This window comes from Dromiciops gliroides, chromosome 1 (genome assembly GCF_019393635.1).
Source record: "Dromiciops gliroides isolate mDroGli1 chromosome 1, mDroGli1.pri, whole genome shotgun sequence".
Taxonomy (NCBI): domain Eukaryota; kingdom Metazoa; phylum Chordata; class Mammalia; order Microbiotheria; family Microbiotheriidae; genus Dromiciops; species Dromiciops gliroides.
In genome coordinates this window covers 416,992,764-417,017,797 of record NC_057861.1, presented here as the reverse complement: position 1 = coordinate 417,017,797, position 25,034 = coordinate 416,992,764, and the positions used below count along the sequence as shown (strand labels likewise).

At 35.5% G+C, this 25,034-nt stretch overlaps 1 protein-coding gene across 1 annotated transcript in view; it reads left to right on the top strand.

Annotated features, from left to right (window-relative positions):
* The window catches only part of WDR70 (WD repeat domain 70), a 326,112-nt gene that overhangs the window by 66,975 nt on the left and 234,103 nt on the right, over positions 1-25,034 (top strand). Inside the window, exon 8 of the mRNA XM_043979740.1 lies at positions 6,210-6,363. Within this exon, the coding sequence (XP_043835675.1) occupies positions 6,210-6,363 (154 nt within the window). The remainder of the gene's footprint in view (positions 1-6,209; positions 6,364-25,034) is intronic.

Here is a 25,034-nt window from a genome sequence, read left to right as displayed (position 1 = left end):
TCAGGAATTTGATACCAGTTGTTTAGTCAGGAATTTGAGAAGCTGATGTGATAGCATTTGAACAGGCTCTTTAATTCTCCTTAGCCCTGAGTCTAATGACTTCTGATTCTCATTCTTTTCACTTTGTGGTCTGTGTGATTAAGGAGAAGGTGGCAAAGGGATCCTTAGGTGCAACCTTGTGCGCGCACGCGCACGCGTGCGCCTGAAGATCTTGCAGAGAAAACGGGAAGTTACAAAATAGAGGTATAATGTAAAACACATTCTGGTGTAATGATAATAGTAACAATAGTGTTTTAAAGTTTACAGAATGATTTACAAAAATCTCATTTGAAGTTCACAGCAAACCATTGGAGGCAGGCATTATTCTTTTCTAATTTTTACAGATGAGGAAACTGAATCAGACCAAGTTTAAGTGACCTGTCCAGAGTCACATATCTAGTAAATTTCTGAGGCTGGTTTTGAACTCAAGTTTTATTGACCTGGAAAAAAAAAGATATCTTGATTGCTTTGCAATCAATATGTTATTAATCATGCAGATACTGTTAGGGAGCACATACTCTATAATTTGATGTATTCATCCCGCTTCTGCAGTAGTTTATCATTTCACACAGTACATTTATTAATGATTCTGTGTTCATTTTTTTTTTTTTTCAACTCATGGTCATAATGTTTGGGGACTTCAGATGACATGTCCTTGTTTCATTCAACCTTTTCAAGTGGTATTGATTTAAATTCGGGAACTAGATCAAAATTTTACCAAGTGGCATCCTCCTTACATTTCCTGGGGAAGTCTCTTTTCCATCTGGGGCCTCATTCTGTGCTCTGAAGTTAGCTCTGCCTCTGCCTTTGTGAGCTTCTTTCCTAAGTGAAACAACTATTTTGGAACTTGGTTCTCTCTGAGCTGCTTTGATCTTTTCTACCTTGATGAAACCACTCTTTTTCATTATGACTAATTGCTAAATGCACTAAGAGCTTCCTTTGAGTTGTTATTGCCTTTGGAATTGATGCAGTGAATCTCACCACTGTGGAAGTGGCTTTTTGAAGTGCTGATAATTTGAGAATAGTCATCTAGAATTTCAGAATTTCACAAGTAATGGACAATGTGTAATTCTTGAGTAGCAGGTGTCTGGCTGATATGTTTAGAGAAGAAACAATATGATAAACAAGTATATAGTAAATATATAATTTTGTTTATGTATGTTATGTGAATGTGCACATCTATAGATGTGTGCATATATGTGTACTTATGTTATATATATGTAGATACACAGAGTTTGGCATAATGTATAGATTGAGGAATACTTGAGTTTATATCCTTTTTTTGGATATATACTAGTTATATGACTATGGGCAAGGCACTTAACCTTTAAGTGCCCCAGACAGCTTTGTAAGACTTAAAGTTACAGACTAGTTGCTGATCTGCATCTATAGAGAGAGTTTCCACATTTGAAGTTCTTTATATAAAGCTGCTTTGTCACTGGACACCACAAAAATAATCAGAGGAAGGTGGCCTAGTTTGACTTAGGCACTGATAAGAATGCTAAATATATCAGGGTTGAAAAAAAAATTGAGATTCTATTGCCTTTTTTTCTACTTAAAAGTTTATGATGACTTATGGTCCTTTGATTCTTTGATTTAGGTTGGCACTTTTGATTTATCATTGATTTAAAATAAAATGCCTTTTTGGAAATATTTTTCTTTATATTTGTTGTGTTTCTGGTGACCAGGTGATATTTATATTAACTTGATTTATTGGGGGCATGTCTGAAATACCAGTTCATTTCTAGGTCACCTTTGACATTCAAATTTCAGAAGTTTAGTTGACCACAGAACCTATTATTTGGGTAGGACTAGGTGTCTATGATGTTTATATTATCTCAAGACCAATAAAGTTAATATGTTAGGATAAACTTTCTGTTAAATGGTTGACCTTTTGTCTACAGAGTCGCACACATTAAAAAGTGCTTGTGTTTGGGGGAAAATCCACGTAGGCAAGTATTTTAAAAAATAATTATGACAAGGTTTGGTGATATACACCTGCTGTAGTGGTGCATTCCCTGCTGCTACGGAATTTGAGACTGGGTAGTTGATGGAGTTTGAGAGTTCTGTGCTGTTGTAAGGATAAAACTGATTGGGTGTCTAAGCTAAGTCTGGGAGCAGAGGATAATTGGTCTGCTGAAGGAGGGGTGAAGTACCTCATATTGGAAAAACAGTGGGTTAAAAGGGCTTCTGTGCTAGTCAGTATTGGGATTATGTCCATGAACAGTCGGTGTACTTCCAGCTTGGGTGAAATAGTGAGACCCAGTCTTCAAAAGAATCAGTTTTTATTCTGAATAGAGAGTGATCTCTCATGACTGGTGTTTTGATTGTTTGGTTCTCAAGTGAGAGTTTGATAATTTTTACTTTTAAATTGCTATCTGCTTTGGTATCTTTTTTTGGAGGGGGGGCAGGGCAATGAGGGTTAAGTGACTTGTCCAGGGTCACACAGCTAGTAAGTGTCAAGTGTCTGCCTGGATTTGAACTCAGGTCCTCCTGAATCCAGGGCTGGTACTTTATCCACTGCACCACTTAGCTGCCCCCGCTTTGGTATCATTTTACTTGCTTTTCAGTTGGTATTAGAAAGTTATGTTTTGGTCTAATTGATTCTCTGTATTTATTCACTACTTTGGGAATTCTTTGTCGCTTCCCTTAAAGTAAGGAAACACCTGTGGCTACATTCCTTTGGAATTAGATGCAGCTGATAAGTATCTTGAAAGTGATAGTCTATCATTTAATCTTTGAATAGTTTAGAGATCAGACTAGGCATTTTCACTTGAGATTAGTATTTTTATGTGCAGTCAAATATAGGAAATGAGTTACCAGCACGTTTTGTTTCTTGACTACTCAATTTTTTCTATCAAACTTTTGTAATGCTTGTTAGATATTTGCAGCCTTTATTAGAAATGCATTACTTTAAAGATATTTTAGAGTTTTCTAGTGATGATTATATAGCTTTAAGGAGTAGACTATTCTAATCTCTGAAGAATTGAAATCAGAAGCTACCCCACTGAAAATGGGAAGGTCCACAAAAGGTGGAAGCAGATTGTCCCACATTAGAAATGAAATATCTTATGGGAAAAGTTGTATAAAATTGTATAAAGAATATTGCACGATTATTGTATGACTGGAAAATAATTGAATCACTCACATAGTGAGAGTGAATGATAATTAACTGAAGAACAATTTGTGTATTCCTTTGATATTCATGACATGCAAAATGGAAGAAGGCCCTTAGCATATTCAGCGGACCCCCTGTGGCGAATTTATGGAATGCCACATCCGACAGTCTTAGAAGATGAGCAGAAGTGGATAGGTTGTACTATGTCTTACAGGAGGGAAATCAAAGTTTAGGAAGCTAAATTGACTGCATGATCTGTAACTAGTCATCTTTAATGTTTTTTTGTTGTGGCAGATAAAACTGATCTGTTAGGTTAAGCTTTCAATCAGCTTGTTTAAACTTAAAGAATTGCATACATAAAAGGAGCTTGTGTTTGAAAGAAATCTGTGAAGACATCGGGAGAGAATATGGATGTTTGATGAGAAAACAGCTCAGTTGGAGTATTAGAGTTTTCCAAGAGGTTTATTAGAGACATAGAGCCTGGTTTTTTATATTAGATTATAACCTCCTGATGATGATCTCTGTGACTTATCTTTCTTTTACATAGGTAGTACCCACAATAGTGATAAGCATACTGAAGTACATGTTTAGTAAGTGCTTGATGTCCATAGCTTTCTTCAGTCTATTGTTATTTATAATTGGAGTCTTTTCCCAATCTCAGGAACATTTCACTCAGTTCTGTAAGAATTTTATAGTCTGGTATCCTTCCTTATGGAGTGAAAACGAAAATATTACAAGTGCAAATTGGAAACAAATTAAGATATAAAGTACTTTGGTGGATCTGTGATTTTATTGATGTATGTACCCCCTCCATTCCTAAAATTGTGGTCCATCTACACTCTTTCATCCTGTGAGATGCTTGTCCATGCCTTTCTCCAAATCCTCTATAGAAGATCTACTCAACACTGGAGTGCTTCCTATGAATCTTTTCAAATTCCATGCATACCAGTGCAGCACTTGGACAATCCATCTATTATATCCCATTCTTATCATGTGACAGGCCCATTTCCTTTTTCAGTCATACATGTCCTTAAGAGTTTCTTTTTATGTTATTCCTTATTTGCAAGCCATCACTGGTAATGTATTAATTGTATTTATAACCACTATGCATCATTCTATTTCTCTTTGGTTCAACTGTAAGTAGTTAAACAGATTTCCTATTGATATACAAGTGTCATGTGCCAGATGGTCCAAACCACTGCCAGGACTTCCTTTCAGACCCCAGTAGAGGTAGCCCAAGACCCTGTTGTACCCAAGAGTGCTGGGAACAGCATCTCTTAGCACAGTGCTTTGTGCATATCAAGTGCCTACCAAATGATTTTTTAATTCATTCATCATGGACATTCCATGGACTACCTTCACATAAAATCTATAAGAAGAGTATGAAGATTGGACTTTTTGCAGCAGGGAACAGTTTAGAATCATTGAAAGGACTATGATTTCTCAAATGTGATCCATGTGATTCTCCTCCTGAACATTGCACTTTCTGTCAGGTCCTTGTGCTGTGCTATGACTGCTGGATGCTATCATTGGCCCCCTGTTCTGGGTCAAGCAATGCCTTCCTTCTGTTTGGTGAATGAATGTTGTGGCAGGTCCTGTGCCACAGGTTTCCCCTCTCCTTCCCCAGGTAGGAGTTCCGCAGCCTTATTATCTTGGGTGCTGTTAGTGCTGGAGCCTGAGCACTATTGCCTTATACTGGAGTGGCTTGCCATTTCCTCACTCATCTTAAACTCAGCTTGTCCAAAACTGAACTCATAATCTTTTCCCCAAAATTCTCTCCCTTCCATATTTCTGTATTACTACTTCTTCCTTCCTTCCTTCCTTCCTTCCTTCCTTCCTTCCTTCCTTCCTTCCTTCCTTCCTTCCTTCCTTCCTTCCTTCCTTCCTTCCTTCCTTCCTTCCTTCCTTCCTTCCTTCCTCCCTCCCTCCCTCCCTCCCTCCCTCCCTCGGGGCAATGAGAGTTAAGTCATTTACCCAGGGTCACACAGCTAGTAAGTGTCAGGTGTCTGAGGCCAGATTTGACTCTCAACTCCAGGGCCGGTGCTTTATCCACTGTGCCACCTAGCTGCCCCCAAAAAGTCCTGTTTGTCTTTTTCTTTTTTTTTGGTGGGGCAGTGATGGTTGAGTGACTTGTCTAAGGTCACACAGCTAGTAAATGTCAAGTGTCTGAGGCCAGCTTTGAACTCAGGTCCTCCTGAATCCAGGGCCGGTACTTTATCCACTGTGCCACCTAGCTGCCCCCTGTATTACTTTTGAGGGTACCACCATCCTCCCAATCCCCCAGGCTCATAACTTGGGTGTCATCCTTGACTTATCCCTCTCTCTTACCTCTCATGTCCATTATTACATCACTAAGGTCCGTCTATTTTTAGCTTTGTAACATCTCTTGAATATGTCCCCTTCTCTCCTCCTTTACTGCCACTACACTTCTCCTCATGCCTGTTGGTTGATCTCCTTCTCACAAATCTCTCATTCCAGTCCAGAATCCTCAAGCCCTTTATATAACCTAACCCCTTCTTGCCCTTTTTAGTCTTCTGATACCTTAAACATCTTACATGCTTAAGGTCCCACAGGTATTAAGCTGCAGAGCTTCTATTCAAACACAGGTCTTCTGACTCTACACTCAGCACCCTGTACTCCACCACACTTATTGTCTTTCATTGGTGGAAGAAGTTTCCTCACTAGGAATCGTCATCATGAATGAAATTTACAGATTCTAGTCCAAAAAAAGCAGTGGACATATAAAGAAAAAAACATCATAAAGCTTTTCTAAGTTTAAGCAGAAAATGTATTTGCTTAAATATAAACATACCCCAAAAAAGCATCCTTAGTGTGACCAAAAATTACCTATTTGCCCTTTTTTGTCTTCATTGAGGATATTTCTATCCATACATTTTATATGAAGTTTTTTATCATGGAAACTTTTGCATCATGACTTTTGGTGTGCTGCTTCAGGAGGCTCATTCCTGGTGCCTTTTTCTTTTTGTGTGTGTGAATATCCCTCCGTTCCCAATCAGTGAAGAAGCATCTGATTTTTTTTTCCCCCCCACAGTCACCAAATTAAGTCACTACAATACAGCAGCACAGGAGATGTGATTCTTGTGGTGTCCGGAAACTCTCAGGCCAAAGTGCTTGACAGAGATGGCTTCCTGGTGATGGAATGTGTGAAAGGAGACCAGTATATTGTGGACATGGCCAACACTAAGGTGAGTACCAATATAAAATGAACTCCAGAATAGACTCATTACTCTGTTAGTTTCTCAATTTGTAAATCAGGGCTGTGTTTACTTACTTAGATTGTTTTCTTGATATTGAAGACAAAATTGTACTTTTTTTTTTTTTTTTTTGGTGAGGCAATTGTAGTTAAGTGACTTGCCCAGAGTCACACAGCTAGTAAGTGTTAAGTGTCTGAGGTCAGATTTGAACTCAGGTCCTCCTGAATCCAGGGCCAGTGCTCTATCCACTGCGCCACCTAGCTGCCCCCAAAATTGTACTTTTAATTTTCTTACTTGTAATTGGAAGTGGTAGAATAAATCATACAATCTTTTTGTTGTTCCTTTAATTTTTCTGAAAGGTAAAATTCTATTTATAGGTGTTTTTATAGGACACCAAAGTATTTTGTCATAGGAAAATTTTGTTTAAATGCAATGATAGAACTTCCCAGAACCTACTTATTGTACAAAGTGCATGCCCATTCTCTCTGTAGTGAACAAGCAAGTGAAATTAGATTTCTATCTTAGCAAGATAAGGAGAAAAGTTTACTCATCCATTTTTACACTCAACTGGATCTTTTTCTTCCAGATGGAGGTGGAGAGGTTGGTAAGCTGTTTTAGGAGTTTAGGTAGGTTTTCTCAGGCAATTGGGATATTTGATGATATGAGATGCTGGATATGGGAGATTCCCACATATTGGAATAGTAGATGCTCCTTGGTATAACAAAAATGAAAAAGATCTTCATCCACAATGTGTTTTATAAATAGGATACAGAGAATGGAGCTTGGGAGGTGGAGTCACGGAAGTGTGGGCTCGGATCTGGCCTCAGCCCCTGACTAGCCAGCTGTGTGACCCCAGCAAGTCAAGTCACCTCTGGGGGCCTCTGTGATTGATCAAGTCCCTGCTGGCTCCAATTCTGTACTCTTCTGATCTCTCATAGGCTGTCATTCGCTGGTATAGAATTTATGGTGACCAAATGAGGAGTGGTTTGGATGGGCCACGGTTTGGCTTAGGGAGCCTTTCTTTGAAGTGAGATACTTAGCAGTGCTCCTTTAATTTGACTTCCATCCACTTTCTCCTTTTTCTCTCTTAGTTTCCCTCTTAGTTATGTATGCAGGCAGCTATGTGACTTGGATATATAGAACTCAACTCAGAGTCAGGAAGACCTGAGTTCAAATGCTGCCTTGGACTCAAAGTTACTCTGACACTGGACAGTCACTAAACCTCTTAGCCTCAGTTTAGTCATCTGTAAAATGAGGATTAACACCACACAGAGTTAAGGTGAGGATCAAATGAGATTATATATATAAAGAACTTTGCAAAACTTAAAGCACTATATGTGTTAGCTGTTAATTATAAGGTTTATGTTTCTCTCAGTTTCCTTTGGCTGAAATTCATAACTTTGTAACTTTGGGGTGCTATTTTATAGGTTGTTAGAGCCAAAGACAGTTTTTAACACATCCACAATGTTAAAGATAGTAAATTATATCCCACTTGAGTGACTTAAATAATCTGTGAATTATCACCATATTTGTGTGTTGTAATTGCAGGCCCAAAACTCCTGTTTAAAGACAAAGACAGTTTTATTTAATACATGAATGAAAAAACATTTATCAAGCACTTACTCTGTGCCAAGCATGAAGGTAATAGACATAGAAAAATAGAAAAGTCAACACAGTCCCTGCTCTCAAGGAGCTCGTTCCCTAATTGAGGGAGACAACACATAAAAGACAAGTTCAGCCAAAGTCAGAAAGCAGTTAAGGCCGGCATGTTGGCAAATGTTGGGGGTCTTTAGGTTACATCAGGAGGTCAGATGACAGAGTTGGAGGTCTGGAGGTTATAGGGGCATGGTCCTCCATTTCTCTAAAAGGAATAGATTTAGGGGCTATCATGGCCCAGTGCCAGTCCTGGAGTCAGGAAGACTCATCTTCCCAAGTTAAAGTCTGTCCCCAGACATTTATTAGCTGTGTGACCCTGGCCAAGTTGCTTAACCATGTTTGCCTCAGGTTCCTCATCTGTAAAAATGAGCTAGAGAAGGAAATGGCCAACCATTCCAATATCTCTGCCAAGAAAACCCCAACTGGGGTCATGAAGTGTTGAACATGACTGAAAAGAACTGAACAGAAAAATCTCCTCTAAGTTGTGTGATATATTCTGGATGCATTCTGGGTACCCCAGACTTGGGGTGGGGGAGTGAGAGAGGGAGATGAAGGAAGGAAAAGTAAAGGTCACTCTCTGCTGACCAGCCATTGTAGATGGGAAATATGTCTATCCATATCTACACACCAGCTGTCCTGTCTGTCTCTTTCTTGCTCTCTCTCTTTCTCCTCCCTCACTCCCATGTTTTTAAGGGTTTCATAGAGATGGAGGCTAGAGAGATAGAAGCACCAGAAGCTAACTAATCTTTCCCATTGATTATTATATTATGAAAGTATTTTCCAAGTGGTATTTTGCAAAGTTTGAATCAGAAAAGTGGAGTTGGAATAGGGAACTCCAATTGTATATCAGATGCAAAATTTTAAGCCCCACATTAATGATTTCATTTGGTGGCCTACAAAAACCTTCCTCCCCAAAATTATCCAGCTGGGGTTTTGGGGGAAAAGATTCTAGGTTTACTCAGTTTTCTCACTTATCTTGCCCTTGAATGTGCTCATATTTTGCCACATATTTCTTAGTCAGTAAATTGGCAAGCATTTATTAAGCAACTCTTGTGAATCAATGAGAATCTGGTGGCTTAAAAAGGAACAAAGAAAGAGCTTAAAAATGACAACTTGAAAAATAGCAATATAGTGATTTAGATGAAAAATGAACTAATACTAGACTTTGTATGAATTATATGCAAGTCATATAGACACAGGAAGGCAATATTTAGAGATTTTCAGATGTATTATTATAAAAAGTTGAATATGGCCTTTGGGAAAATCCATTTTATTGGAAGAAATAGTTTGATTGTTTCTTCTAACTGTGAACTATACGGAAGCTGATATTCCATTTTCTTTTTGCTTAGAATTGTTGGAGAAAGCAAGACTGGGAAAGTTTTAAAAGGATATATCTAGTTCATTGTGTTTTGACTGTTGTGAGTTAGGAGGTTGTTTGTCAGCTTGTTTGGTTGAGGATGTTTTGCACAATTTAAAAAAAAGTTTTCATTTGCAAGATTGTAAGATTTATTATTGTTGTTTTTTAATACCTAGTGTGGAATTTTGCTATCTTGACAATTCACTGTCATTGTATTTGGTAGTTTTTTACTTAGTATCATTGTGAGGTTATTTGGTACCTTGTATAAATTTTGAATTTATGATATTCCAGGAAGTATGGCAGGAATTTACCACAACCATTCTTGTACTACAGTGTTTCCCTGGAGGAAAAGTCGTGAGCTGTATTTTCATTGAGTAGAGAAATGCAAGTCTACTGTCTTGGAATGAGTATTGAAGTTATCTTAACTGTTATATTCTCTTTCACAGTAGTGCTATGTAGAGAGGCTGTGGGACACAGTAGAGAGAGGGATGAGACTTGGTGTCAGGAAAACCTGGACTGAAATTCTGCCTTTGACATTTCTGGCTGCATGACCATGAGTCCTTGAAATCCCGAAGTAATTCTTTTAGACCACACTTATAAATGAGATGCTGATGATAACTAGGGGAGGGAATTTCCATACAATTTCAATTAAAAAAAAGTTACACTGAACATCAGATATCATGAACTTCCTATAGTCATCCCATAGAGGATTTTACAGAGGAGGGAACTTAAGTTTAAAGAGGGTAACTTCATGAAATTCCCACAGTTTAGTTGATGTAGAACCAGGGCTTCTGATGTCCAGTCCTGTGGCTTTTTGATCACAGTCCTCGTGAGATTAGAAGAGATAAATTGTGATGAAGGACAAAGAAATCTCAAAGGAAATGTTAGGGTAATTATCAGATTACAAAGTAATTGTGATTATACCATAATTTTCTCTAGAATGTTATTTCTATACTGATAGGAACCTTTAGTAGAAACAGTGGTTCCTGTTTTTCTTTTGTTTTGCCCAGAGGGAAATATAGTTAATAGACCATTTTTATGGTTGAGAAATGTTACTGATATTTGGGTTGCTTTTTCTGGCTTGTATGGTTAGATTTGATAAGTGAAGAATGATTTTTTTCAGAAGTAGGTGCCTGAGTGAGGCAAATCTTTAGTTTTAATCTCTGTTCCAAATCCAAGAATAATTGACAATTTCTGGATTTACTATAAAATTTAGGAAATAGGACATTTAAAATATATGTGCCCTATTAAAATCTAAATAGCAAATGCTTTGAGTATGAATAGCTTTCAGAATTAGCTCATAATTTTGTGTAGATCAAATTGTTTATATTTCTAATCTCACAGCTTACCTATGTGATTCAAAGTGTTTATATTAGATGTATATGCATGTATGAAGTCCATATATTATATGTATATATACATATATATCGTGTACCTTTATAGGTATGTATAGGGGTGTATGTAAGTATGTATATATGTGTGTGTATGTATATACATATATACACATACACATACACATCTATATCTATATCTATATCTATATCTATATCTATATCTATATCTATATCTATATCTATAGTTGAACTTATGCCGAAGATACACAGTTTTTCTAAATGAGAGATCATCCTTTTTTGGTTCCCCTTTACAAGAATCATAGGGTCACAGAGTAAGAGACCATCTGGTTCAGTCTTTATTTTACAGATGAGGAAACAGGCCTAGAGAGAGGCTGAGCTCAAGGTCACACGAGGAATAAGTGACCGAGCTGGATTTCTAGCCCACATTTTAGACCCTGGATCCAGCCCTCTTTTCATTGCATCTCTAGATAATCTTAAAAATTTCGGTAGGAAAGGCCATTTTATTATTTGTAACCCTTTCATGGGGTTTCTGACAAAGCTAGTGCTTCATATCTTCAAATTTGGAAATCTAAGTATTTAAATAAAGCTTTAAAGCATGCAAACTGTGCTGTTGCACTTGTCCCTTTTTTATTATTCCTTTTGTACACTTGAAGTTTTGGGATGTTGCCACTAGGTGGCAGAGATGCACCAGTCATATTATCTCAACCAGAGGTCCCTGCTTGAAATTGCATTTTTGTTTTATTTTACTTATATAATAGTATTGACACTGGCTAAATCTTTGTATTTACAGAGATATATAAATATGAACAAAGTGACAAATGGCAAAAAGGGATGTGTGTGTGAACACATTTCTTGTACATTTTCAGGTTGTTTGCTTTCCTTGAGATTCAGGTAGGTTTATCTTTTCCAGCCTACACAGATTTGTGACCTTGGCCTTTCTGTATTGATTGAACTTAAAAACACCTATTTTTTAAAACCACTGAACTAATTAATATTAGCCATTATTATTCACGTTTTCCAAAAATTCAAATTTGATAAGTCAGCATTGAATAATTATGAAATAAATATGCATATTAAATAATAAAATTCTACATTAAAATAGCTTTTTATTTTTATTTTTAAATAGTTTTATTGGTATATTTTGCTCTTACATAACATTTATAGATATTTCACTTCATAAGAAGTTTTTTGTAATAAAGTAAAACAATGAAGTAAAACTAGTACATATAGTGAAGTATCAAAGTACATGTAATACTTTATATCTGTAGCACCTCCTAACTCTTTAATTTTTAAATTTTTATTCCATTTAAAATTTCTTTTAAGTTTAATTTCTTAAACTTTAATTTATTTGCTTTTCCCCCCTACCTCTCTTTTTAAAAAAAATGGCAGGAATCTATTTTTTTCTCCCCATACACCTAACTATTGGGGAAAAAAGCAAACAATTCCTTTGCAATGAATATGCATAGTAGGTAAGCAAAACAAATTTCTTCAACTGTTGTGTTCTCAACTATATATGTTCTATTCTGTTACCTAAATCTGTCATCTGTCTTGGATGGGATATTTCATCACCCGTCCTCTGGATTCATGAATGTTTATTTTATTGATCATAGTTCTTCCAACTTTTAAAGTTGTTTGTTTTTAATGTGTTGTATTATTGTATGAACTATTCTCCTGGTTCTTCTCAGTTTCTAAATGAATATAAAAGTCCTCAAAATTGTCCATCTTTATAATATTGTTAAAGTATATGTGTGTGTGTGTGTGTGTGTGTGTGTATATATATATATATTTACATCACTGTGCATCAGTTCATATATCTTTCCACATCTTTTTTTTTTTTTGGTGAGGCAATTGGGGTTAAGTGACTTGCCCAGGGTCACACAGCTAGTAAGTGTTAAGTGTCTGAGGCCGGATTTGAACTCAGGTACTCCTGACTCCAGGGCTGGTGTTCTATCCACTGCGCCATCTAGTTGCCCCTTCCATATCTTTTTTGAAATCATCTCTTTCCTCAATTCTTTTTTTTTTTTTAATATTTTGATCCTTTATTATTCATGAGCAAAATAGTAGCAATCCCTCTGCTCCCTCAACTAACTCCGTCTTCCTTCCTTCTTTTTTTTTCAACATTCATTTTCATAAGATTTAGAGTTCCAAAATTTTCTCCCTCCCTCCCTCCCTTTCCTCCCCCCTCCACAAGATTGCAATCAGGTTATGTATGTACAATCCACAAGTGTTCTTTTTATCAGTTCTTTCTATAGGGGCGCATAGTAAGCTTCCTCATTAGTTCCTTGGGATTGTCTTTTTTCTCAATTCTTACAACATGGTAGTACTCCACATTCATATACCACACTTTATTTAGCTATTCCTTAATTGATGGACATCCTGCTTGTTTTTAGTTTTTAGTTTAGTTTAGTTTTTTTGCTTTTTGGCTACCAGAAAAAGTGCTGCTGCAAGTATTTCTAAACATAAAGAACTTTTTCTTCTTACTTTGATCAAAGGGCATATATACTATTTAGTAACTTTTTGTGTGTGATTCCAAATTGCTTTCCTGAATGGTTGTACCCACTCACAATTTCACCAACAGTATATTAATATGCCTGTTTTGCCCCTGTACTTCATACTTAATACAAAGATAAATTCCAAATGCACAACTAAAAGTGGTGCAGTGTATAGAATGCCTGACTTGGAGTTAGGAAGATTCATCTTCCTGAATTAAAATCTGGCTTCAGTCACTTCCTGTGTGACCCTAGGCAAGTCATTTAACTCCCTTTGCCTCAGTTTCCTCATCTGTAAAATGATCTGGAGAAGGAAATGGCAAACCACTTCAGTATTTCTGCCAAGAAAACCCCAAATCACATCATGAGGAGTTGGACACAACTGAAATGACTGAACAAGTTCCAAATGAGTATGTTGCTTAGATATAAAATGTCATATTATAAGTAAATTAGAGAAACATGGAAAAAAATTTTCTATCAGATCCACAAATAGGAGAAAAGTTCATGACCAAATAAAGAATAGAGAGGATCACAGAAGATAAAATGGGTAATTGTGATTACTTAAAATTAAAATGAGTTTTGTACAAGTCTAGTACAGTTAAGATTAAAAGGGAAATAATTAAATGGGAGAAAAATTCTTTGCAGCAAGTTTCTCTGATAAAGACTTCATTTCTATGATATATAAGGAGCTGGTTAAATATATATATATATATATATATATATATATATATAAAGCATTCTCCAGGTGATGAATAATGTCATAAGCACATGAACAAACAGTTCTGGGGAGGGGGGAGGGGGGGAAACTAAGCTATCTATAACCACATGAAAAACTGCTCCAAATTACCACTAATTTGAGAAATACAAATTAAAGTGAATATGAAATTTCACCATACACCCAGAAGAGTGGTAAAGATGACAAAAAGGGAAAATTACAAAAACCCTATTTTTTTTTTAGTAGAGTAACTGTACTTTTTAAAAAAAGCAAAGTAGAAGTGTACAAATTTAGACCAAAATGAACCTTCCCCCTCAAAATGTTTTTTCAGCCTTGGACCTGGTGTCAGAAAGAGCCAAGTTCAAATGCAGCCTCAGAAACTAGCTTTGTGACCCAGGGCAAGTCATTAAACCTCTGTCTACCCCCGTTTTCTCATCTGAAAAATGAGGATAATAACATCATCTGTTTCCAAGTGATACAGTGAAGATAGAAATGAAATTATATTTGTAAAAATGAATTGCAAAACTTAAAGTACTTTGTGAATACTAGTTGTTATTTTTGTTACTATTGTTATTACTCTTTTAATGTCTACTTTAAGTTCTACTTTTTGTTTCCTTTTAAATTTTAATAATTGTTATCAGCATGTATAGAGTTGTGGTTCTATTGATTTCACTTTGGCTCATGTCCTATAGGTTTTTTCCGTATTTCATTGTATTCCTTTCTATAATTTTTTGAGCTACTATGGTGTTTCCCTTTACAAATAAAGTAGCTGGGAATATTTTTGTACAGATAAATCCTTTTTTCCCTTTTTGTACTTCTATTTAGGATAAAATAATAATATTGGTACCCTAGGTCAAAAGGTATGATTGCTTTTGTGACTCATTTTATATTGCCATATTGCTCTCCAAAATCTTTTACATTGGTCTCCAGCCCTGCCATCTGCTCTGTTAAAATCAGTAATTTATTTGTCATATTCTTTTAAAGGAGATGTTAAAATTTCCCATTTTTATTGAGATTTTAGCTGTTTCTTTTAAGATTATGAGATTTTCATTAATGCATAAACATTTAGAATAAATACCTATTTATTAAAAATATTTATGATACAAAACAGTCCCAAAGGACTAACGATAAAGCATACTACCTACCTCCAAAGAAAGAATTGGTATTGACTGAACACAGACTGGAGCATGCTACTTTTCAGTTTCTTTCATTTTAAAAAATTTTTTAATTCAAATTTTTTCACACAAAATGACTAATATGGTAATGTTTTATGTAATTGAACATGTATAACCTATATCTGATTGCTTACTGCCTCAGGGAGGTGGGAGAAGAGGGAGGGAAAGAGAGATAAAATTTGGAACTCAAAGCTTTAAATAAAAAATGTTATTAAAAAATTTATATTGTCATTTGCATAGGACTTTTTCACATAAAATAATGCCATTCTTTCTCTTTGCTAATGCTTTTTGATTGTAGTTAAACTTTTTTTGATGTTATTAGTTCCTTTCTATTTTTTTGCGTGTGATTTGGTGTTAAATTATGGTAAATTTTGGGCCATCTTTTGTTTTTAAAATCTATTTAAATATTTCTGGATTAAATGTTTTCTGTGAACAGAATATTGTTGGATTTTGAATCTGTGACTATTGACCATTTAGATTTAGCTTTATATGAATATTAGGTTTGTAATTGATAATGTCTTTCTAATTGGAAGGAAATGCTTCCTTATTCTTTCTCCCCCAATTTGAAAACATTTTTATTTAAAATTTTGAGTTCCAAATTATGTTTCTTCTTCCCTCCTTTTTCCCTGAGGTGGTAAGCAATCAGATATAGGGTATAAATGTGCAATTATGTAAAACATGTCCACAAGTCATTTTGTACAAGAAGACGATGAAAAAAAAAACCTTTAAGAAAGTGAAAAATAGCATGCTTCAGTTTGTATTCAATCAGTGTCAATTCTTTCTCAGAAGGTGGATAGGGGGCTTCATCATTGGTCCTTTGGTATTGTCTTGGATCATTGTATTACTGAGAATAGCCAAATCATTCACAGTTCTTTATTGAACAATATTACTCTTTCTGTGTACAATGTTCTCCTGGTTCTGTTCACTATGTATCAGTTCATGTAAGTCTTTCCAGGTTTTTCTGAAATCATCCTGCTTGTCATTTCTTTTAGCACAATAATATTCCATTACAATTATATACCACAGTTTGTTTAGCCATTCTCCAATTGATGGGCATCCCTTTGATTTCCAAAAAAGAACTTATACAAATATTTTTGTACAAATAGGTCCTTTTCCCCCTTTTCTGGGTGTCTTTGGGATATAGACTTAGTAGTAGTATTTCTGAATCAGAGGGTATGCACAATTTTATATAGCCTTTTGGGCATAGTTCCAAATTTGCTTTCTTATTCTTAATGTTTGTTATTGTATTAATATCACTCCAAACAAAACTCTTGCCTGTTAATAACCATATAGGGTTTCCTCCCTTAAACTTGGAGCTCCCTCTTATTAGTGCTTGACTGTTTGTTTTCCTTTCCCTTTCTTCTCTACCCCTTTATTTTTCATTTGTTCTCTGAAATAGCATTCTTTTACATTACTTTGATGGTTCTCACATTTTGTTAGAAACTGGTTTATCTTGATTTCAGAAGTGTGAATTTTTGTACTTGTTTTATTCTGAGAGTTTTGACTGAGAACTTCTTTGTGTGCCTCTTTCAGCATTACAAAGTTGGAATGCTTTTTTTTTTTTTTGTGAGGCAATTGGGGTTAGTGACTTGCCCAGGGTCACACAGTGTTAAGTGTCTGAGGTCGGATTTGAACTCAGGTCCTCCTGAATCCAGGGCTGGTGCTCTATCCACTGCTCCACCTAGCTGCCCCTTGGAACGCTTTTCAGATAACCATCTCTTCCAATAAAAAAAGCATAAGGAAATTTGCTAGGTAGATAATTCTTGGGTCCCCACACCCAATGAAATTATGTAATGTAAGCTGTTTGAGGACAGGGACTATGTGTCTTTTTATTTTCTTTTTGCATCCTGAGTGCAGAGCATAATATTTGCAAGTGATGGGTACTCTTTAATAAATGCTTGTTGAAATAAATTAAAATTTATGCCCTATGCTTCTTAATTTCTTAAGTATTATGTTCCAAGTTCTTTGATTCTCTTTCATCTTGTTTGAAAAATCTACTATGATTCTGATTATGGCTCTTGACTAAGGGATTTCTCTATTTCTTTTTGAAAGTTTAAAGTATTTTTTCCCATTAAATTTAAGGTTGCAGTTTAACTGTACTATGTCGTAGAGAGCTAAAAAAGAGTTTGGAGTAGAGGAGTGACATAATCAGATGTTTGCATAAAGAAAATTAAATCTTGAGTTCTTCCTTTTCAAGGTCCTGTTGTATTTTGTTGCCTTTTTTTTTTTCTAATTCTGGGAAATTTTCTTTGACAGTTTCCTGGAATATAGTGTTCAGTTTATTTTTTCCTCCTAAGTCTCCTGAGATGTCAGTAATCCTGAGATTGCTATTTCATGATCTCTACTACAAATCTGAATCTTTGTGTTTTAATTCTAAAGATAATTCTGTGATTTGTGGAGTCTGTTTTTTCAATTGCTCTGCATCATGTGCAGTTATTGTTTGTTGCTTCTGTTGATTTGTTAGTTTCCTACTAAATTGTCAAAATTGGTAATTTTCTTAATTATTTCCCATAAACCTCTTCTAACCCTCCCTTTATCATCTTTAGTATGAAATAAACCTAGATGGATTGATTGGGACCAGGCTGTGGAGGGTACTTATTCAGTTTGGACTTCATTCAGAAGGCATTAGGGAGTTAATAAAGAGTTTAGAAGAGAAAATTATTCTTTGTGAAAAGAGACCCAGAAAGGAGAAAGAATGGAGGCTGGGAGTCTGGTAAAGAAGTAGTTGCTTTGGTCTAGGGAAGTGGTAATGAGGGGTACAGAAGTATAATTAGGTTTTTAGGCTCATAAAGAAAGCAGGGAGCTTGGGCTTTAGTTATTTGGTAACTGAATGAGAATTGGAATCAGATATTGATTAGGTAACATTTTAGAGGAGATAAAAGTCATAAATAAATAACTAGATAGCCCAGTTCATTTCAAAGAGGAATAAAACTTTTTTATAACTACATATTACCTTACCAATCCAGTCTAGGTATCTTGCAAATCCATTTCATTTGTTATAGTATAAAATGGCTTTGTTGAGTGGTCTCTCACTTCTACTAAGAAAACTACTCAGAGCACATGTCCTGTTGGTGTGAGTGTGCCTGTACTATCTATCCTTTTTTTATGTGACAGAATTCCCTTTAATTTTTTGAAGTGAGCACTTTGAGGTTTAGGTTATTCAACTTCAAGAAGATCACTTTTAATTTGCATTGTTTGACTATTTCAAAGAATGACTTCAGTGTGGATGATGTGTACAGCTATTGTGGGTATCTAAGTATGACAGTAGATAAAGTGCTGGGCCTGGAGTCAGGAACACTCATCTTCTAGAGTTCAAATCTGACCTCAGACACTTATTATCTGAGTGATTCTGGGCAAGTCACCTAATCCTGTTTGCCTCAGTTCTTCATCTGTAAAATGTGCCGGAGAAGGAAATGGCAAACCACTCCAACATCTTTCCCAAGAAAATGGCATGGTTATGAAGAGTTGGGCGTGACTGAAAAATAACTGAACAGCAACAAATGTGTTCAATTGTCTTGAAGAACTAGGCTGTCAATGGCATGTGATAGCATTGATGCAACATTTATCTGGAATAGCTACAAACAATTCAGAGAAGGACTAGACAGATTAAAGTCCTTAAAATTATGCATTGACTATTGGCTTTGCATAAATCTTTCCTTCCTTCCTTCCTTCCTTCCTTCCTTCCTTCCTTCCTTCCTTCCTTCCTTCCTTCCTTCCTTCCTTCCTTCCTTCCTTCCTTCCTTCCTTCCTTCCTTCCTTCCTTCCTTCCTTCCCTCCCTCCCTCCCTCCCTCCCTCCCTCCCTCCTTCCTTTCCTCCCTCCCTTTCTTCTTTCTCTTTTCACTCTTTCTTTCTTCCTTCGTTCCAAAGAGTTCAGTGAGTGAATAAGGGGGAATGACGGGATTTTGGAAGAAAAAAATTCAAGGGAAATGAATGGTAGGAAAACAAAAATGAACAATAAAGCATTTTTTAAAATTATGCACTGTGCTTCCGTAAGATGATTCTCTTTGAAATTGAGTACATTATTTTGAACATATTACTATTATTTTGAATATAGGACAATGAGTTTCTTACATAAAGAAAATAAGATAAATATGAAATGTGCAATTGAATAGACACTAAATTTCTGCAAAAATTCGGTTTCTTAAATAAAGTTTTACTTTGGCAGCCTCACTTATTTACAGAATATTTGGAATACATATTTTTTGGTCCACTCCTGATAATTTAAGATACCTTCAGTAGGTTAAAAATTATAATTAAGAATATAGAGAGCTTTAACTTTTCACCCAGTTTCTTCTCATGTCTAGTTATGAAAGAAGTATGATACTGGCTTCAGATTCATCTAATGCCCAGCAGATTAATAATCATATTTATTTATTTATTTGTTTGTTTGTTTTTTGGCGAAGCAATGAGGGTTAAGTGACTTGCTCAGGATCACACAGCTAGTAAGTGTCAAGTATCTGAGCTTGGATTTGAACTCAGGTCCTCCTGAATCCAGGGCTGGTGCTTACCCACTGTGCCACCTAGCTGCCCCCGATTATCATTATTTTTTGAGTCTATCCAGAATCTGACTGGCCTACTCAGAACTTATTCTTTGCCTAGATCTAGGCTTTGCTTCTTAATGTTTTTGTTTGATTTTTATTAGGAACTGGCAATGATTTTATGCAAATTTTATTCTCATTTGTTATTCTGATTAAGAGAGAATTATATCTGTGTAGTTGGTGAACTTTTAAAATTAGAAGAGAATAGGGACAGCTAGGTGGCGCAGTGGATAGAGCACCGGCCATGGAGTCAGGAGGACCTGAGTTCAAATCCGACCTCAGACACTTTTCACTTACTGGCTGTGTGACCCTGGGCAAGTCACTTAACCCCAATTGCCTCACCCCCCCCCCAAAAAAAAATTTAGAAGAGAATATTAATGAGGCCATAGTTATGGATTCATTTCTTAGTTGAGCCAAACAGCCTCACCCTGTTTAGTGGCCCTAGATGACAGTCTTTCAAGTTAATTGTGTTGGCCAAAAATGATTCCAGTTGGATTGGCACAAATCTATGATAACTTTTGGAAAAAGCACCTATCTTTGGAGGGAGAGATGCCACAATTGTATGGAAAGAAAGTGTTATTCCCTCTGTAAGATGAATTTCAGATTAAACCCTTGTTACTAAAAAGATCCTTAGTAAAGGGAGAGAATCTTCCATGAGGGCATCCAGGAAGATTAAATGAACAGATAGACAAGCCAGTTAATTTGATCAATGAGTGGATTTAGTTACTAATTGTTCACCTTAAATTTTTTTCACTAATGTGAGCCATGCTTCTGTTTAGATCTCTTGGAGAATCTTTGGCTGAACTTGCTTTTCTTCATGACTCATTTTTAGTCACTGTTTTAACAGAGAGGCACTTAACATTCCCATGGCCTTGTATCATTCTTGCTCCTACCTTTACAAACTAGTGCCATCATTCATAGTGGGAAGATTTTAGATTATTATTGTATAATAACCAGCTTAGTGTTCTTGCCTGTGAGTACTGTATATTTAGTTACTGCCAGTGAGTAAATGTATTTCCTTTTTAAACATTTTGTGGTAATTTTCTTAAAATGTTTTATTCTGGATTTAAACACCTAATAATGTAGGTATTTCCACATACAAAGTAAGACAGAAAAAGAGGATTGTATATGAAGTATTAATTTGCATTATGTATAGCTTGCTTTTCTTTTTAGGTATATAATAAAATTAACTTGCTCTTTCCTTCCTTCCTTCCTTCCTTTCTTGGGACAATGAGGGTTAAGTGACTTGCCCAGGGTCTCACAACAAGTAAATGTGAAGTGTCTGAGGCCGGATTTAAACTCAAGTTCTCCTGAATCTAGGGCCAGTGCTTTATCCACCGTGCCACCTAGCTGCTTCATTAACTTGTTATTTTCAAAGCTGTCCTGCTTTGTGTTTCCTACTGACTTTCTTTTGGTTCCCTTCTGTGCATTTTTTTTTCTTTTCTTTTTTCATTTTTTTCTTTCTTTTCCTTTTGTCGGGACAATGAGGGTTAAGTGACTTGCCCAGGGTCACACAGCTAGTAAATGCTAAGTGTTTGAGGTCAGATTTGAACTCAGGTCCTCCTGGAATCCAGGTTTGGTCCTTTATCCACTATGCTACCTAGCTACCCCTCTTTCTGTGCATTTAAAATAAAATGTCTCACTAACCTCCTCTTATTATTTTTCTTCTTGGTTTTCCTTTTGGTAACCTTATTGTGACTGGAAAAAGAAAAAGAAAACAACAACCTTTGTAAGAAATAATCCACATATTGTTCATACCAGAAAATGTGTTAGTATGCCTGTTTCCCAGAAGCCTCTTTAATGACTGTCATTTTTCTTTTTTTCCTCATTTTTGCCAGTCTGATTAAGAGAAAAGTATATCTGTGTAGTTGGTAGGCTTTTAAAATTAGAAGAACACATTAATGAAGCCACAGTTAGGGATTCATTTCTTAGTTGAGCCAGATAGTCTCACCCTGTTCTACTGAACAGATAGAACCTTGGAATCTTTTTGATTTATATTTCACTATTTATTAGAGAAATTTATTGTTTATCTATTATTTATTGCTTTAGAGGAATTATCACATTTGTTGATAATTTGGATTTCTTCTTTTGTGAACTACCTGTTCCTGTCCTTTTTCAATTTTTCTATTGGGGAATGGCTGTCATCATTTTATATTTGGATCAATTTTTTAAGTAGCTTAATTATTAGAGCTTTATCAGAGAAAATTGCTTCAAAGGTTGTTTTGGTCAGTTAACACTTTTCCTTCTAATCTGAACTACTTTTAATGTTCTTTTTTCAAAATTTATTTTGTTTTATGTATTTAAAATGGATCATTTTATTGTTTGTGATGTTCTTATCCCATGTTTGGTCCTAGATATTGTCTTCCTTGCTTTTCTCTTTTGTTTATGATATGAACATTTATACATTTGGAATTTATCTTAGTATATGGTTTAAGTTTTCTAGAAAGCCTTTTCAGATCATATCTATGAATATTCAGGTCCCTATTATGAACAAAATTAAGTGTTTGCTAGACATTATAGAGTATCCCATTTTCTTGAATGTAATAATTGAAAAGATTTTTCTCTTTATCGGGCTGGTACATGGAATCTCTAATTTCTCATTAATTTAGCAAATAGTTTTGGAGTTTCAAGTAAGTTTGTAAGCTATTTTCCTGGAGAAATAGGACATGTTGACAGAATGAAACCAAACTGAATTTCCCAGGACCAAGTCTCATCCTTTTACGTTAATCTTAGAAGTTAGTAAAAGACTCCAGTTTTAACATTGCTAATTTTAACCTGACCTTCTGTTTTCTTCTCAGTTCAATCAGCTATCAGTATTGAATAGAAAGCAAAAAAAAATGCATTTTTCTTAAAGCCTTAGAAAAAATATTTTGTTTTCCCATGGTGTCTGTGTTTGTTCAAGCCTTTATTTTCAAGCATAGTAAATATGTTGCTTATATTTTGCTGTGAGTATATATTTGCTCTCATGTTATGTTTTCTCTGCTTGGCTGTTGAATTGATAAGCATTTCTAAAGATTTGCTGTAAATTTTAGTAGTATACCTGACTCCTGTGATAAAAACCTTTTTTGAGACAATATGGCAGAGTGAATAGAGAACTGTCCTTATTTAGGAAGACCAGCGTTCAAGTCTAGTTTTTGGCATCCTTCCTGTGGAATCCTGGGCCAATCACTAGGTTAAGTGGGCCAGACAACTTTCTTCAGACTTTGAGTTGCAAAGCAGTTACTGATTTTCATTGGTAGAGGGAATTTGTTCAGTGGGAATTCCATTCACCAATGAAAACAAGTCCATCACCCCAAAAGAAGAATTATATGTTAGAGTGAGTTGATAACTATGTGTAATATAAACATATTTTCAAAATATTTCATTACAGAGTGATGGACAAAAATATTGCTAACTTCATATTACAGAACTGCAATGTATTCATAGTAATACATGTGTTTTTATAGGCTTTAAGAAAACCAGTAGAATCCTTTTTTTAAAAATCACATCTGTGATTTCAGTACCATTGGGAGTTCCTGGTGAGAAGAATCTTTGCTAGTGCAGATAGGCATCACCTCAGTAGGTATAGTCGTATTGCCTGTAACCCTGAGACATGAAGTGACTTGCCCAGGGTCCTACAGCCAATATTGTCAAAAGCAGGACTTGTACCCAGGTCTTCTTGACTTTGACTTTGAAGGGACCTCTCTAGATACTCTGCCTCTCATAGTTAATTTTTTTTTTTTTAGTTACTGAGTATTTCTTCTAACTGTGGTTTGTGGATCTGTGGTGGAAGCAGCATGGTATAATGATAACTGTTCTGAACTAGGAAACTGAAGACTTGTGTTTCCCTGTAGAACTTTGGGAAAGTCATTTAATTACTCTGTGCCTCAATTTCCTCATCTACATGCTTAGAATTGTGCCTGGCATGTAAAAAGCAATAAATGCTTGTTCCCTTTCCCCTTCTCCTTCTTCCCATATGCTTTCAGATGTTCTTTGTAGTATTAAGATTGTGTTATTTTCCCTGATTATTATGTAATTTCTTCAAAATATTCAATACATTTTGCTGGTGTTGCTCTGTGGCAAGGAAACATGGAATACCATTGGCTCTGAGCTAAGAGTGCTCCCCAATAGAAGGTACTATAAAGAAATATGATGGGATGAGCAGACAGCAATGTGTAGCCATAAAGGATTTTTTTTTGCTTTGATTGCTAAAAGGGTTTAGAGATCTAAATCTTTTGTTTCTTTATTAGTTTTGGTGATCTAAATCTTTGCTGAAGGAGAGCATCCCTCTTCCTCAGCCCTTAATTGTTTTGGAGATAATTACAACATAACTCATACCCATGCCCTCTGTTTATGCAAACTTCTCTTAACTGTTCCAATGACGAAGTTTTTAGGAGTTACATGTATCATCTTCTCATATAGGAATGTAAACATTTTAACTTTATCGAGTCCCTTCTGATTACTGTTTCATGTTTACCTTTTTATGCTTTTTTTGAATCTTCTGTTTGAATGTCAGATTTTCATCATGAATGCTTAAAAATTCTCTATTTCATTAAATATCCATTTTCTTTCCTGAAGGATTTCACTCATCTTTGCTCGATAGGTGATTCTTGGTTGTAACTTAGCTCCTTTGCATTCTAGAATACCATATTCCAAGCCTTCCTCTCCTTTAACGCTGCTAAATTTTGTATGATTCTGACTGTGGCTCAACAATATTTGAGTTATTTCTTTCTAGTTTCTTGAAGTATCTTTTCTTTGACCTGGGAGCTTTGAAATTTGGCTATAATATTTCTGGTAGTTTTCATTTTGACATCTCTTTCAGAAGGTAATTGCTAGATTTATTTAATTTTTATTTCATCCTTTAGACCTAATATATTGGAGCAATTTTCCTTGATAATTTCTTGAAATATGATGTTTAGTTTTTTTTTTGATCATGGCTTTCAGGTTCAAGAATTCTTAAATTATCTCTTCTTGGTCTATTTTCCAGGTCAGTGAGATATTTCACATTCATTTTCTTCAATTTTTTTCATTCTTTTGAATTTATTTTGTTTTTTGATGTCATTAGCTTCTACTTGCCTAATTCTGATTTTTAAGGAATTACTTTCTTCAGTGAGATTTTGTATTTCTTATTCTAATTTGCCAATTCTGTTTTTAAAGGAGTTCTTTTCTTCAGTGAATTTTTGTGCCTCTTTCCTCATTAGGCCAATTTTGTTTTTTAAGGTGTTATTTTCTTCAGTATTTTTTGTGCCAGGGCAGCTAGGTAGTGCGGTGGATCAAGCACAAGTCCTGGAGTCAGGAGGACGTGAGTTCAAATATGGCCTCAGACATTTGACACTTTCTAGTTGTGTGACCCTGGGCAAGTCACTTAACCCCTATTGCCTCAAATATCTGGGGCTG